Source organism: Piliocolobus tephrosceles, chromosome 1 (genome assembly GCF_002776525.5).
Source record: "Piliocolobus tephrosceles isolate RC106 chromosome 1, ASM277652v3, whole genome shotgun sequence".
Lineage (NCBI taxonomy): Eukaryota > Metazoa > Chordata > Mammalia > Primates > Cercopithecidae > Piliocolobus > Piliocolobus tephrosceles.
The window spans coordinates 68,569,992-68,582,803 of record NC_045434.1 but is presented as its reverse complement, the minus strand read 5'-3'; the positions used below and the strand labels follow the sequence as shown (position 1 = coordinate 68,582,803).

Below are 12,812 nucleotides of genomic sequence, written 5' to 3'. Positions count from 1 at the left end.
ATTTTTATTAGTTTTCTTTTTTTAAGGTGAAAGTATGTATTATTATGTCTGAATATTTTCTTATAAAATAGAATCTGAAGGGTTGGGAACCACCTGTCATTGATGATCAGTATTAACAGTTTGAAATTTGTTTTTCTAGACTTTTTTCAGTGCATTGAACAACACATAGATGGTATTCCTGCGTTAAAAAGATGGGATCATGCCATATTTACTGTTTTGTGATTTGCTTTGTTTAGTTGATAATATGTCTTTTTTGGGTTAGTGAATAAGAGGTATCCTCCATTATTTTAATGGGTTTATACTCTCCTATTACGTCATAATTTTCTTGTCCATTCCCTTGTTGGTGAACATTTAAGTTGTGATAAACATTCTTTATACACATATCTTTGCTTATTTGAACAAAAGTTTCTGTAGGATAAATTCTAGGAAATAGAACTTCTAGATCAAAGATATGACCATAGCTGGGCGTGGTGGCTCACGCCTGTAATCTCAGCGCGTTGGGAGGCCAAGGCAGGTGGATCACTTGAGGTCAAGAGTTTGAGACCAGCCTGGCCAACATGGTGAAACCTCATCTCTACTAAAAATACAAAAATTAGCTGGGCGTGGTGGTGTGCACCTGTAATCCCAGCTACTTGGAGGCTGAGGCAGGAGAATTGCTTGAACCCGGGAGGTGGAGGTTGCAGTGAGCCGAGATCGCACCAGTACACTCCATCCTAGGTGACAGAGCTAGACTATCTCAAAAATAAGGAAAGAAAGAAAGAAAGAGAGAGAGAGAGAGAGAGAGGGAGGGAGGGAGGGAGGGAAGGAGGAAGGAAGGAAGGGAAGGAAAGAAACATCACTTTATATTTTAATGTATGTTTGGGGGCTCTATAAAAGTTATATTAACATTCTGATTTGCATAGGAAATAAACTTAGTTGTAAACTTTTGGATGTTTTAGCTAGGTGACATATCATCATTAATATACATCATTTTTTCTAATATAAGGTTTGTGATATTGTAAAAATCTTTAAAATGACAGCTTTGAAACTTTTTATTCTTACAGTGATGGAATGGGGAGAAGATATTAAAGCAGTTTCAAAAGATGAAGCAGTGATGTTGGTGAATCATCAGGCAACAGGAGATGTGTGCACACTGATGATGTGCCTCCAGGACAAAGGACTGGTAAGCTACCCTGAAGGCAGTAGGTAGACATCCAGAAAGGAAGGTTAAAAGGAATCCATTTGGCCGGACATGGTGGCTCACATCTGTACTCCCAGCACTTTGGGAGGCTGAGGTGGGCAGATCACAAGGTCAAGAGATTGAGGCCATCCAGGACAACATGGTGAAACCCCATCTCTACTAAAAATACAGAAATTAGCTGGGTGTGGTGGTGCATGCCTGTAGTCCCAGTTACTCAGGAGGCTGAGGCAGGAGAATCACTTGAACCAGGGAGGTGGAGATTGCAGTGAGCCGAGATCATGCCACTGCACTACTCCAGCCTGGAGACAGAGCAAGACTCCATCTCAAAAAAAAAAAAAAAAAAAAAAAAGGGAATCCATTCAAATATCTTACTGTGCTTTGAAATATAGACATAGACTTTAGTATGTATACTACTTTCAATAAAAATTTAGAAAATATTAAAAGGAAAAATATATCATTCTAAGTCACCCGGAAGTGGGATGTAGAGACTTAAAAAAAAAAACTGGGACAATGTGAATTATATTTCAATAAGACTGTTTTAAAAAATAGTAACTGGGATGAAAGCAGGTTAATATAGTTCAAATTGAGGGCTATCTGGAGATGAAGCAGTGGATTGCCAGTTTGAAAAATACAAACACAAAAAGCTGCCTTGGCCTGGCACAGTGGTGCAGCTTGTAGTCCCAGCTACTTGGGAGGCTGAGGCAGGAGGATCGCTTGAGCCCAGGAGTTTGGGCTGTAGTTCTTTATGCTGATAGGTGGTCTGCACTAAGTTGAGCATAAATATGGTGATCTCCTGGGAGCAGTGAACAACTAGCTCGCACAAGAAGGGTGAACCAGCCCAGGTTGGAAATGGAGCAGGCCAAAACTCCTGTGCTGATCAGTAGTGGGATCATGCCTGTGAAGAGCCACTGCACTCCAGCCTGGGCAACACAGCAAGACCCCATTTCTAAAACAAAAGGTTGGGGGAATATTGCTTATGATAGAATAAATATTTATAAACTGAGTGGATTTAAAAAATAAATTCAGTCTTTAGCCTTAAACGAATTACCACCTTAGAAGTTAAAGAGGTTGTGTTCATAGAAAACTAAGTAAATATAAAGTGTATAAATTAATGGAGTTAATGAGTGACCTAATAGTAAATAATCAAATCAATGGAAGTTCATTAAGGGCTTAGTAGTTATGATCTGTGACTATAAGAAGTGTAAACACCATCCTATAAGATACAGTTCTTCTCATCAGGGTGCTGACAGCCTAGTGGCAGGTGGAAGAAGGGTATCACAAACAATGCTTTTTTTTTTTTTTTTTTTTGAGATGGAGTCTTGCACTGTTCCCAGGCTCTAGTGCAGTGGTGCAGTCTTGGCTTGCTGCAGCTTCTGCCTCCTGGGTTCAAGAAATTCTCGTGCCTCAGCCTCCCAAGCAGCTGGCACTGTGGGCATGGGCACCACGCCTGGCTAATTTTTGTATTTTTAGTAGAGACGGGGTTTTGCCATGTTGGCCAGGCAGCTGGTCTCAAACTCTTGATCTCAGGTGATCCACCCACTCTTGGCCTCCCATAGTGCTGGGATTATAGGCATGAGCCATAAACAATACTTAATTGCCAAGTGAGATGGCTTCAGTGGAGGGTAAGTGCACCGTGTACCTCATGGACATAGAAGACTTTATGAATGGAAGAGGACGTAAACTTGGCCTTGAAGGATGAGTAGAGTTTAGTTAGGTAGAGTGGAAAAGCAAGGACTTCTTTCTTAATGAAACAATCTTGGCAAAAACATCAAAGTGAGAATAAGCCCTGGTGTGTTTAGGTTTCAGAGATTTTGATTCACTGGGTTAGGGTAGTGTCAGAAAAGGAGAGGAGATTAAAGAAAAATATGTTTTATTATTGTAGAATCTGTTTTTCTTGTCTGTCTGAAAAGCAGTGGCATAATCTTGCTGGAATGTGGAATACATTAAATCTTTTCTTATATTCAGGATCTTGAATTGTTAAAAGAGTATCACTGTGTAGATATATTTGCATTTATAATAATATTTATTGCCTGTCCCCTAAGTTCATGACATTAAAATTTTGCAAAACTAGTTGATTTGGCTTTCTATAAAAGAGACTGTCCAATTAGTTAGCATTGTTACTCGTACAGATAGGATCATTACATTTATAGTGATTATCCTGAGGGCCTACAGTGTCCTTAAGTGTTTTTTGAATCTCAAAGAGTAATTAAAATGGTCAATATAAATATGTCTAACTGTATTCTAACACCAGTTTGGCACAGATGATAACTGTATTAACCAGAATATTAGGTAATTTAAAATTCCCCACTCATGTGGACAAAAGAAAATTTGGTTGGCTTGTTTGCCTTTATAAAAATGTTTAAGTCCCAAGTAATTTTTTCATTTCAGATTAGTTAATACTGAGCATTCTAAATAATGCTCTGATAATATTGAATAATTTGAAATCTAGAAGAATATTTTACTTTCTTTTATAAAGGAGTAACTGAGAAATATAAGGGTGGAAGCATTATAATCTCTCCCTGCTGCCTAATAATTACAGAGCAATATTAATTTGTATTCACTAGTAGGAATGTTTACTTGATTTATTTTATACTTTATGGATACATTCGAAGAAGGAAGGCTATTGTGGGCCAGTTAAAAAATATTACTTTGATGGTAATGTAATTATAACATAGCTTTTTGAATTCAGGGGATTTCTTGAAGCCCCCATTAGTTTCTCAGTGGGAGTACTGTTGGCATTTTAATAGGACAACAGTGTTGCTGAGAACTGTCCTGGACATTGCCAGATGTTTTGTGTACTCAACTGCCACAAGTAAATGCTAGTAGCACTCCTTAGTCCACAGTAAATGCTAGTAGCACTCCTTAGTCCACAAGGACCAAAATTATCCTGCAGTTTCCATACTCACCCAATGGAGAACCATTGACCTTATTATAATTTCAAAAGGAAAAAAGAGTGCAGTCATTTGTTTAAGTCTCTATACGGTGTTCTGATATGTAAAAAATCTGTGCATTCAGATAAAGAATAATATAGATTGATTTTGTCTCTTAGAAATAATGAAAAAGTTCTGAGTGACAGACCTACCAAACATTGACAGAGTTGATTTAGGCAGCTTATGTTTACTCATCCTTCTTTTGAAGAATATGAAACAAAGGATTAATTGTATTTTCTGAAAGTGTTGGTCCTTTTTTTTTTTTGAGACGGAGTCTTGCTGTGTTGCCGGGCTAGAGTGCAGTGGTACCATCTCAATTCACTGCAACCTCCGCCTCCCGGGTTCAAGCGGTTCTCCTGCCTCAGTCTCCCAAGTAGCTGGGACTACAGGTGCCTGCCACCACACCCAGCTAATTTTTGCATTTTTTAGTAGAGACGGGGTTTCACCATGTTGACTAGGATGGTCTCAATCTCTTGACCTCGTGATCCACCGGCCTCAGCCTCCCCAAGTGCTGGGATTACAGGTGTGAGACATTGTGCCTGGCCTGGTACCTTTTTAATAAGTGTCTGTGAGTTGTCTTGGCCTTTTATGACAATTTATGATAAAACTAAGAATTTTTATTTCTGTCAAAAGAACTTTATTAAATGTTTTATAAACATTTATTGACTTATAACATTTCCCCTAAAATAAGTTGGAACAGAGCTATCCTTACAAATCTCAGAAAATAGTTTGGCTATCTTTACTGAATTTATGTTTTAAATGACCCTTCTAACTGAAGAAATAAATCCATCATGAATGAAAGATTAAATATAAAAGCTAGTTATTTGGCACTTAAAACCCAGAAGTCAATAAATTACAACTACACTTCATAATGTATCTAAAGCTAAAATGCTTTATAGGTTGAATCCACTGCTTTTTGTTTGTTTTGGGGACACTTTTCAACAAATTTCATTTAGTCCAAATCTCAGTTTATTTAAACAAAGTACTGTAATCATCATTTTAAAGCAAAACAAGATGGGATGCTGGTGATTATCTTACTCTATATTAATTGCTTGAGGTATCAGTTCTTTCTTTACTGGGCATATGTCTTCATTTAAAAAAAAAGATTTAATATTGTAAAGGTGATAGAGTAGGGGTTGTGTAGCTGGAAAACTAAGACAGAAGCTGTAATATATATCATCTGTGGGCTTTTATAATGCTTTTATAAAAGCAGCACATGGATATCAGTGTTTTCGTTTTTTCCATATGTGTAGGTGCACATAAATTGGTTCTTAGAGATGATGTTTACATCTGTTGTTCCCATGGGAAACCAAAGTAGAGCTTACTGCATTCTTGATTGAAGTTGCAGCTTTCACTTCAGTTAAGGCTTATAACAAGGAATGCTATTTCCTCAGCAGGAAAGAACAATTAACCGATTCATTAATTAGATCCTGTTTGTACTTCTAAATTTTTTTTCTTTTTTTGATACGGAGTCTCTCTCTGTCACCCAGGCTGGAGTGCAGTGGCTCAATCTTGGCTCACTGCAACCTCTGCCTCCCGGATTCAAGCAATTCTCCTGCCTCAACCACCCAAGTAGCTGGGATTACAGGCATGCACCACCACACCTGGCTGGGGTTTCACCATGTTGGCCAGGCTGGTCTCAAACTCCTGACCTCAAGTGATCCACCTGCCTCTGCCTCCCAGAGTGCTGGGATTACAGGCGTGAGCCACTGTGCCTGACCTGTATTTTTAATTTTTTAATTTGCATGGAAGAAAGTCTTCTGCCCTCGATATAGGTATTAACCCTTATCAGCAGTGGATAATATTTTTCTGTTTAAGGACTAAGGCACTACAAATATTTTTATCCTGGCAAACAGCATGATTTTGCATACACTAATAAATATTCTTCATAATGGAATATGTAAATCATTCTATTATATTAATTTTTAAATGTTTTATTTTAGACACTAACTTTTTATACTTTGTCATGAAGCTACACTCAGATTCTATAGAGCTATAAGTGAATGTTCATTAAATATATAGTCTTCTTTGATAACTTAACCATTTTGTTGTATTGTTTCAAAATAATTTTGCAAGTTATGTAAGAATTACCAGAGACTTTGTTTGGGGTAGAACAAATTTGAAATCATTAAGTCCAAATTTAAGAAGTTAATTGAATTTCATTTTTTATATAGTGATATATGTACCTATGACTTAGGACTTGAAGACTTGGAATCAAGACCTGTAATTTTTCATGTAGACACTGTTAGTAACTGTGCTTTGTTTGTAGAAATAGAGGTAGATTTAAAATATTTTGGTTAATTAAAAGTAGACTTGGATGATTATATTTAAAGCTTGGAGACTCGGCTCGACTATAGTCAGGTTTCTTCTATCCAATATTATTTCTTGCTTTTCAATATTTTAGGTTGTTGCTCAGATGATGTGGTTGATGGATCATATTTTTAAGTACACAAACTTTGGAATTGTTTCTCTGGTCCATGGAGACTTCTTTATAAGACAGGTAAGTAATAAGCACTTTTTTCCCACAGTGATAGCCTGGTCAAATTGATTATTGATTATAAAAAGAGGTATAACAAAACCAATTATAGTAGGTAGGGCTACTGCTAACTGGTTTCAGGGAGCTCTGGTTTTTTTTTTTTTTTTTTTTTTTTGGAGACAGTTTTGCTCTGTCACCCAGGCTAGAGTGCAGTGGCACCATCTCGGCTCATTGTAACCCTCCACTTCCTGGGTTCAAGTGATTCTCATGCCTCAGCCTCTGGAGTAGCTGGGACTGTAGGCATGCCACTACGCCCAGCTAATTTTTGTATTTTTAGTAGAGATGGGGTTTCACTGTGTTGGTTAGGCTGGTCTGGAACTCCTGACCACAAGTGATCCACCCGCCTGGGCTCCCAGAGTGCTGGGATTACAGGTGTGAGCCACCGTGCCCAGCTCAGGGAGCTCTTTCTCTGAATCTTTGTTCCCTAACCATTTATTTCAATCTCAATTTGAGTGTGGATAAGTATTAAAATACTTAAAATGCAAACATTCTAACCTCTACTCTTCTCCCATTTAGAGGGTACAATTTAGTTTAGTAAACATTGCCCACTATTCAGTTTCTTAGCTATGTGAATTGGGCAAATTATTTAAACACTCAAGTTTCTTTGTTTTCCAAACTTGAATAATATGTAGTATCCCCCACAATGGTTGTTGTGGGGATTAAATGAAGTAATACCTATAAAGCACTCGGAACAATGCCTGCTACCTTCATCATCATTTTTATCTTGATTACTACTATTGTATCACTATTATTTTTATTTATAAGGCACTGTTGTATAATATAGTAGATATCTAAATTACGAGTAGGCAGATTATTAGACAAATTAATAAATAATAAATAAGTTAATGTAATAATAATAATGGGAGATGTTTTGGGAATTCATAGTGGGAAAAATAAGTATATCAGTTTCATGTGAATCCAGAAAAACTTCAGGGGAGAAGATGATACTTGGCACAAGTTTTAAAGAATAAGTATGGATTTGATGGAGGAAGGTGTATTGGGAAGTCCTAAGCGTTAGGAATAGTTTAGGTAGGAAGAAGAATGATAGCCTCTTATCAGCACTACATTATTTTCTTGACTTGTTACTAGTATTACATGCTTTATTTTCACCAGAATGGATGACTGAAATATGATATGTAAGTGCTTTTATGTATGACAATACCACACTTATTTGGTGTTTACATATTTAACAACCTGGATTGTGCTGTGCTTCGCACATAATAATTACTTAATAAATAACTGGTGAATCTGATTAAGCCTTTTCCAAGAACCCCAAATTCAGAAATAAGCTGGAAGTGAGTAGAAAAACTTCTAAGTTCTGTGAAAATAGGTATCACAAGACACCTATACTTTACTCCAGACAGTTTTATGTACTGGACATTATATCTTTTTTTTTTTGGAAACACCCTTTATTCTTCTGAGCAGAGAAACAAATATAAGCATAGCCTGGAACCACAAGAAGTGGCAATTGGGAGTAGACACAAGGTCAAGACAAAATAAACTGATCAGGACAACTTAACAACGATCCTAGTGTAATAGCTCAGAGAAGGCAGCAGAACCAACAATTAGAAATCTTAGCAGTCTCAGGGATCTGAAAAGCTAGCTGAGCACCTTACCTCATTTCCAGCTTTAGGAAATAATTGAATTTATAGTGTAGTGTAACAGTTGACCCTAATGATGATCCTCAGGCATCAAGAAGAGGGGCTGGGCTCTGTGGCTCATGCCTGTAATCCCAGCACTTTGGGAGGCCGAGGTAGGCAGATTGCTTGAGGCCAGGAGTTTGAGACCAGCCTGGCCAACATGGTGAAGTCCTGTCTCTACTAAAAATACAAAAATTAGCTGGGATGGTGGCACGCACCTGTAGTCTCAGGTACTTTGGAGGCTGAGGCAGGAGAATCGCTTGAACCTGGGAGGCGGAGGTTGCAGTGGGCCGAGATTGTGTCACTGCACTCCAGCCTGGGCAACACAGCAAGATTCCATCTCAAAAAAAAAAAAAAGAGGCTAAATTATACTAGATTATCAGTGTACTTTTAGATAAAAGTCGAAAATTAGGTACTCCAAAATATTTTCTTGTGATTACTATGTGAAGTTTTGCATACATAAAGATTATATTTCAAAGTATCTAGAAAGTTTACAAATTTATTTCTAAAGAGCAACATTTTTTTCTCTGATAGACTAGTAATAAAAATCTATAACATGAGGGGAAGGAAGGGAAAAAGCATTAATGTTTAAAAGAAAAATTCTCTTGAGACTTTACTACTAGACCATTTTGACAAGCTTTTCCAAGAATAGTAAAAATATTTTATGTATAATCTTGAGAACTTAATAGCTATCTTAATCATAATCAGTTCACCTCAGTAAACTAAGAAAATGTCTTACATGTTTTCCATTTGGGATACATTTGATCTAAAGACTGAAAGCACACTAATTATTTTGAGGAGCTTCTGTAATTTTGTTGGCTGGAAAATATTGGCAAATTGATCACACTGAAAGAAAGAACCTTTGTGATATGTAGTTGTAAGCTTTGGGCCTTCCTACAGATTTTTCTAGATTCTTCTTTTCAGACTTCAGGTCATCTTCTTTTCTCTCTTTCCCTCTCAACTAAGATACAGTCCATTAGAATGTCTTTTTAGCTTTACTTTCACATTTTTTCCCGAATGTAACTACTTATCATCAATACAATATAATTGAATCTCGTCAAATTCCCTTGTGTGCAATACTGCAAGTCTTCTAACTTATTATCTCCTGTGGTCTTTCGGTCACAGGAGCCAGCAGATTTTCTTTATTTTTTCTTTTTCTTTTCTTTTTTTTTTTTGAAACAGGATCTCACTCTGTCACCTCAGGCTGGAGTGCAGTGGTACCATCGGGGTTCACTGCATCCTCGAACTTGTGGGCACAAATGATCCTCCCGCCTCAGCCTCCTGAGTAGCTGGGACCACTAAATGTGCCACCACACCCGGCTAATTTTTGTATTTTTTGTGTAGACGGGGTTTCACCATGTTGCCCAGGCTGGTCAGACTTTTAAACATAAATAAGATTATAACACTTCCTTATTCAAAACTATCCAAAGATGTCCCCTCCAAAACTACTTACCATGCATAAGGCTCTTCTCGTTTGGTCTCCACCTCCCTCTGTAGCTTCTCTTCCTACCACTGACTTCCTTGTTTATCACATTTCAGCCACACTGGCCTTGGTGCTGTTCTTTGAACATGCCATACTCATTCCCACCAAATAAATGACCTTTGTCCTTTTCGTTCTTGTCACCTGGAATATTCTGCCTTGCATCTTCACATGACTTATTCCCTCACATTTTCACCTCCTCATAGTGGGTTTCTCTGACCCTCTTGACCCTTTCTATCCTTTTACTGTTTTCTTCCTAACACATATTACTAGTTGAACTTCCACTCCACATATACCATCTTCCCAAACCAGAGTGTAAGCTCCATGAAAGTCTCGTATTTCCTCCTCTATGTCTAGTGCCTAGGACAGTGCATGGCACATAGCAGGCACTCAGTAAATAGTCACTGAATTGATGAATGGCTGAACTTTCAAGGGCAATCAGAACAATTTCCTTTTCCTTCAGAAAGACAGATTTATTTATATAAGTGCTAATAACTTCTCTTTACCACTGTGGTCAAAAAGGGAAGTAAGGTGGGGGGGGGAGGGAAATCACTATTCTATTCTATGATTGGATTTTAATTTAGAAGCTGTAATTTCTATTTAATTTTATGGCATTTTAATTTTGGATGTACCTGTACTTACTACAATGTGTGTGTGCCTTCTAGGGAAGATCTTATCGTGACCAACAGCTGCTGCTTCTCAAGAAGCACTTAGAAAATAATTACAGGAGCAGAGATCGAAAATGGATTGTTTTGTTTCCAGAAGGGGGCTTCCTCAGGAAGCGGCGAGAAACAAGTCAGGCATTTGCCAAGAAAAATAACTTGCCATTTCTTACAAATGTTACTCTGCCAAGGTCTGGGGCAACAAAAATTATTTTGAATGCACTTGTAGCACAACAGAAAAATGGAAGTCCAGCAGGAGGAGATGCTAAAGAATTAGGTATGATGGTTTTTAGCATTTTTTACCTTGTTGGAGTTAAAGGATTTTCTGGAGTTACAGAAGATGATCATTGTTCTTTTTTATATTTATAATTTTTGTTAAAAATAATACTTAGGGAGAAGATGAAACTGTAATTTTTAAAAAATGTTTCCATTTACAAAAGTAGTCTATGCTTTTAGTAATTTGCTCAAATAATACAGAAATGCATAAAGTCAAAGATGTCTTTCTCCTGTCTTACTTATATGGAGCCATTCCCACGGCTGCAGTAAGCATTCTTACAAATATCTTTACATATTGGTGGAACTATTTCTGTAGTACAGATTCCTAGAAGTGGAATTGCTAGACTAAAAGATATAACTATAGAAATGACATGTTTGAAAAATTAATCTTTTCATTTATCAGATAATATTTTCATTTATCAAATTGAGAAAGCTTTTTGGTCTTCTTTTTGTTTGTTTGTTTGTTTTTGTTTTTTTCCTGGATTTTCTTGGGAGACAGTCTTGCTCTGTTGTCCAGGCTGGAGTGCAGTGGTATGATCATAGCTCACCATAGTCTTGCATTCCTGGGCTCAAGCGATCTTCCCACCTCAAACTCCTGAGTAGCTGAGGTTGTAAGCACATGCCACCATGCCTGGCTAATTCTTTAGTGTTTTGTAGAGATGGAGGTCTTACTATGTTGACCAGATTAGTGTCAGACCCCTAACCTGAAGTGATACTCCTGCCTTGGCCTCCCAGAGTGCTGGGAGTATAGGTGTAAGCCACCGTGTCCAGCCTTGTTTGTTTTTAATACAGAGAACTAATTTAATGCAATTTGATAGTATTAAGAGCATTAAGTGTTAATAAATGACTCAGTTATTCCACTGCAAATATTTATCAAAAGGAAATAATCTGAAATGCAGGCAAAGAAGTTTATTACAGATTATTTATAATAGCCAAAACATTGGAATTAGCCAGAAGTGAGAATGAATTAGTAATTATCAAATATCCATACAACGGAATACAACACAGCTGTTACAAATGATGTTTATGGAGTGTTTGTATTGGCTTGGAAAAATATTTATGCTCTTCTGTTAATAGGGTGGGCAAACATACAACTCTTCTGAAAACAATTTGAATTCAAGTCTGTAAACAACGAGGCAGTAGGAAATGCATGAAAGGAAGGGCACCAAAATGTTAGCAGTGATTGCTTTTCTGAGTTGTAACATTATGGATTATTTTTCTCTATTAATGCTTTTCTGAATTTTCCATTTTTAAAAATAATGTGTATGTATTACCTTCTCACCATCAAAAAGCAAATCATACTCAAAGATGCAACTATCTTGCAGATAGCCCCGTAAATTACAAAGTTTTGCAGAAGATATTTGTGCCCATAGCATGGAGACTGTTTTGAACAAGTTACGTAAGATACTACTGTGAAAGTCTGGTTATAAGTTAGAAAGCTGAAAGGCATTCACTAGGCCTGTTTCCTTTGCAGTATTTTGCTATTTCTTTTCCTATTCTTTAAATAAAATAAAATAATAATTGAAATGATTGGCCCTCAGAAACAATATGTTTTTAAATGGCAATCAGGACCAGACGTAGAAATAATGTCTGTGATTTAACTCAGATTTAACTGAGTTTTCCTTTTATTTGTTTTTCCCAAGCAGCTGCTTGTCAGTCAGCTCTCTTAATCTTTCATCATCTATTAAAAAGACAAATTGGAAGAGTCTTTTAATAGAAAAGGAACATTCAGAATAGTTTCACTGCTGGAGAGACACTGTGGCAATGGCAGCCAAGCCAAAGCTTGAAGGCAAATGTCTTCCAAACAGGATTAGTTGCACTAATAAAGACTGCTGTTTTAAAATAGTTCCACCCAGGCAATATCCTGTGGTGGTCTAGATCTCAAATGTAGGGGCAGTTGTTATACTGATTGCATAATAGTGAAGAAAAATCGTTGTTTTCTTTTAGAGAGAGCTAGTTTAGGTTTGTAACTAAAGCAGAGTAGTTTATTTTTTAATCCTACCTTAAAGTTTTTCATTCTACCTGTTTAGAAGAAAAACCATAAGTATACCTGAAAACTAGTTTTACCTGTATTTTATTATTCTTTTCCATGTTTTGGTATTTTGCAT

The 12,812-nt window shown here is 37.0% G+C and overlaps 1 protein-coding gene across 6 annotated transcripts in view; it reads left to right on the top strand.

Annotated features, from left to right (window-relative positions):
* Positions 1 to 12,812, top strand: part of LPGAT1 (lysophosphatidylglycerol acyltransferase 1) — a 94,714-nt gene that overhangs the window by 43,971 nt on the left and 37,931 nt on the right. For all 6 annotated transcript variants that reach the window (XR_002729919.3, XM_023203813.3, XM_023203812.2 and 3 more), the window contains 3 exons: positions 1,044 to 1,162; positions 6,515 to 6,610; positions 10,432 to 10,705. Coding sequence is in view for 5 of the 6 variants with exons in the window: in XM_023203813.3 (XP_023059581.1) it covers positions 1,044 to 1,162; positions 6,515 to 6,610; positions 10,432 to 10,705 (489 nt within the window). In the remaining variant the exon portion in view is untranslated. The remainder of the gene's footprint in view (positions 1 to 1,043; positions 1,163 to 6,514; positions 6,611 to 10,431; positions 10,706 to 12,812) is intronic.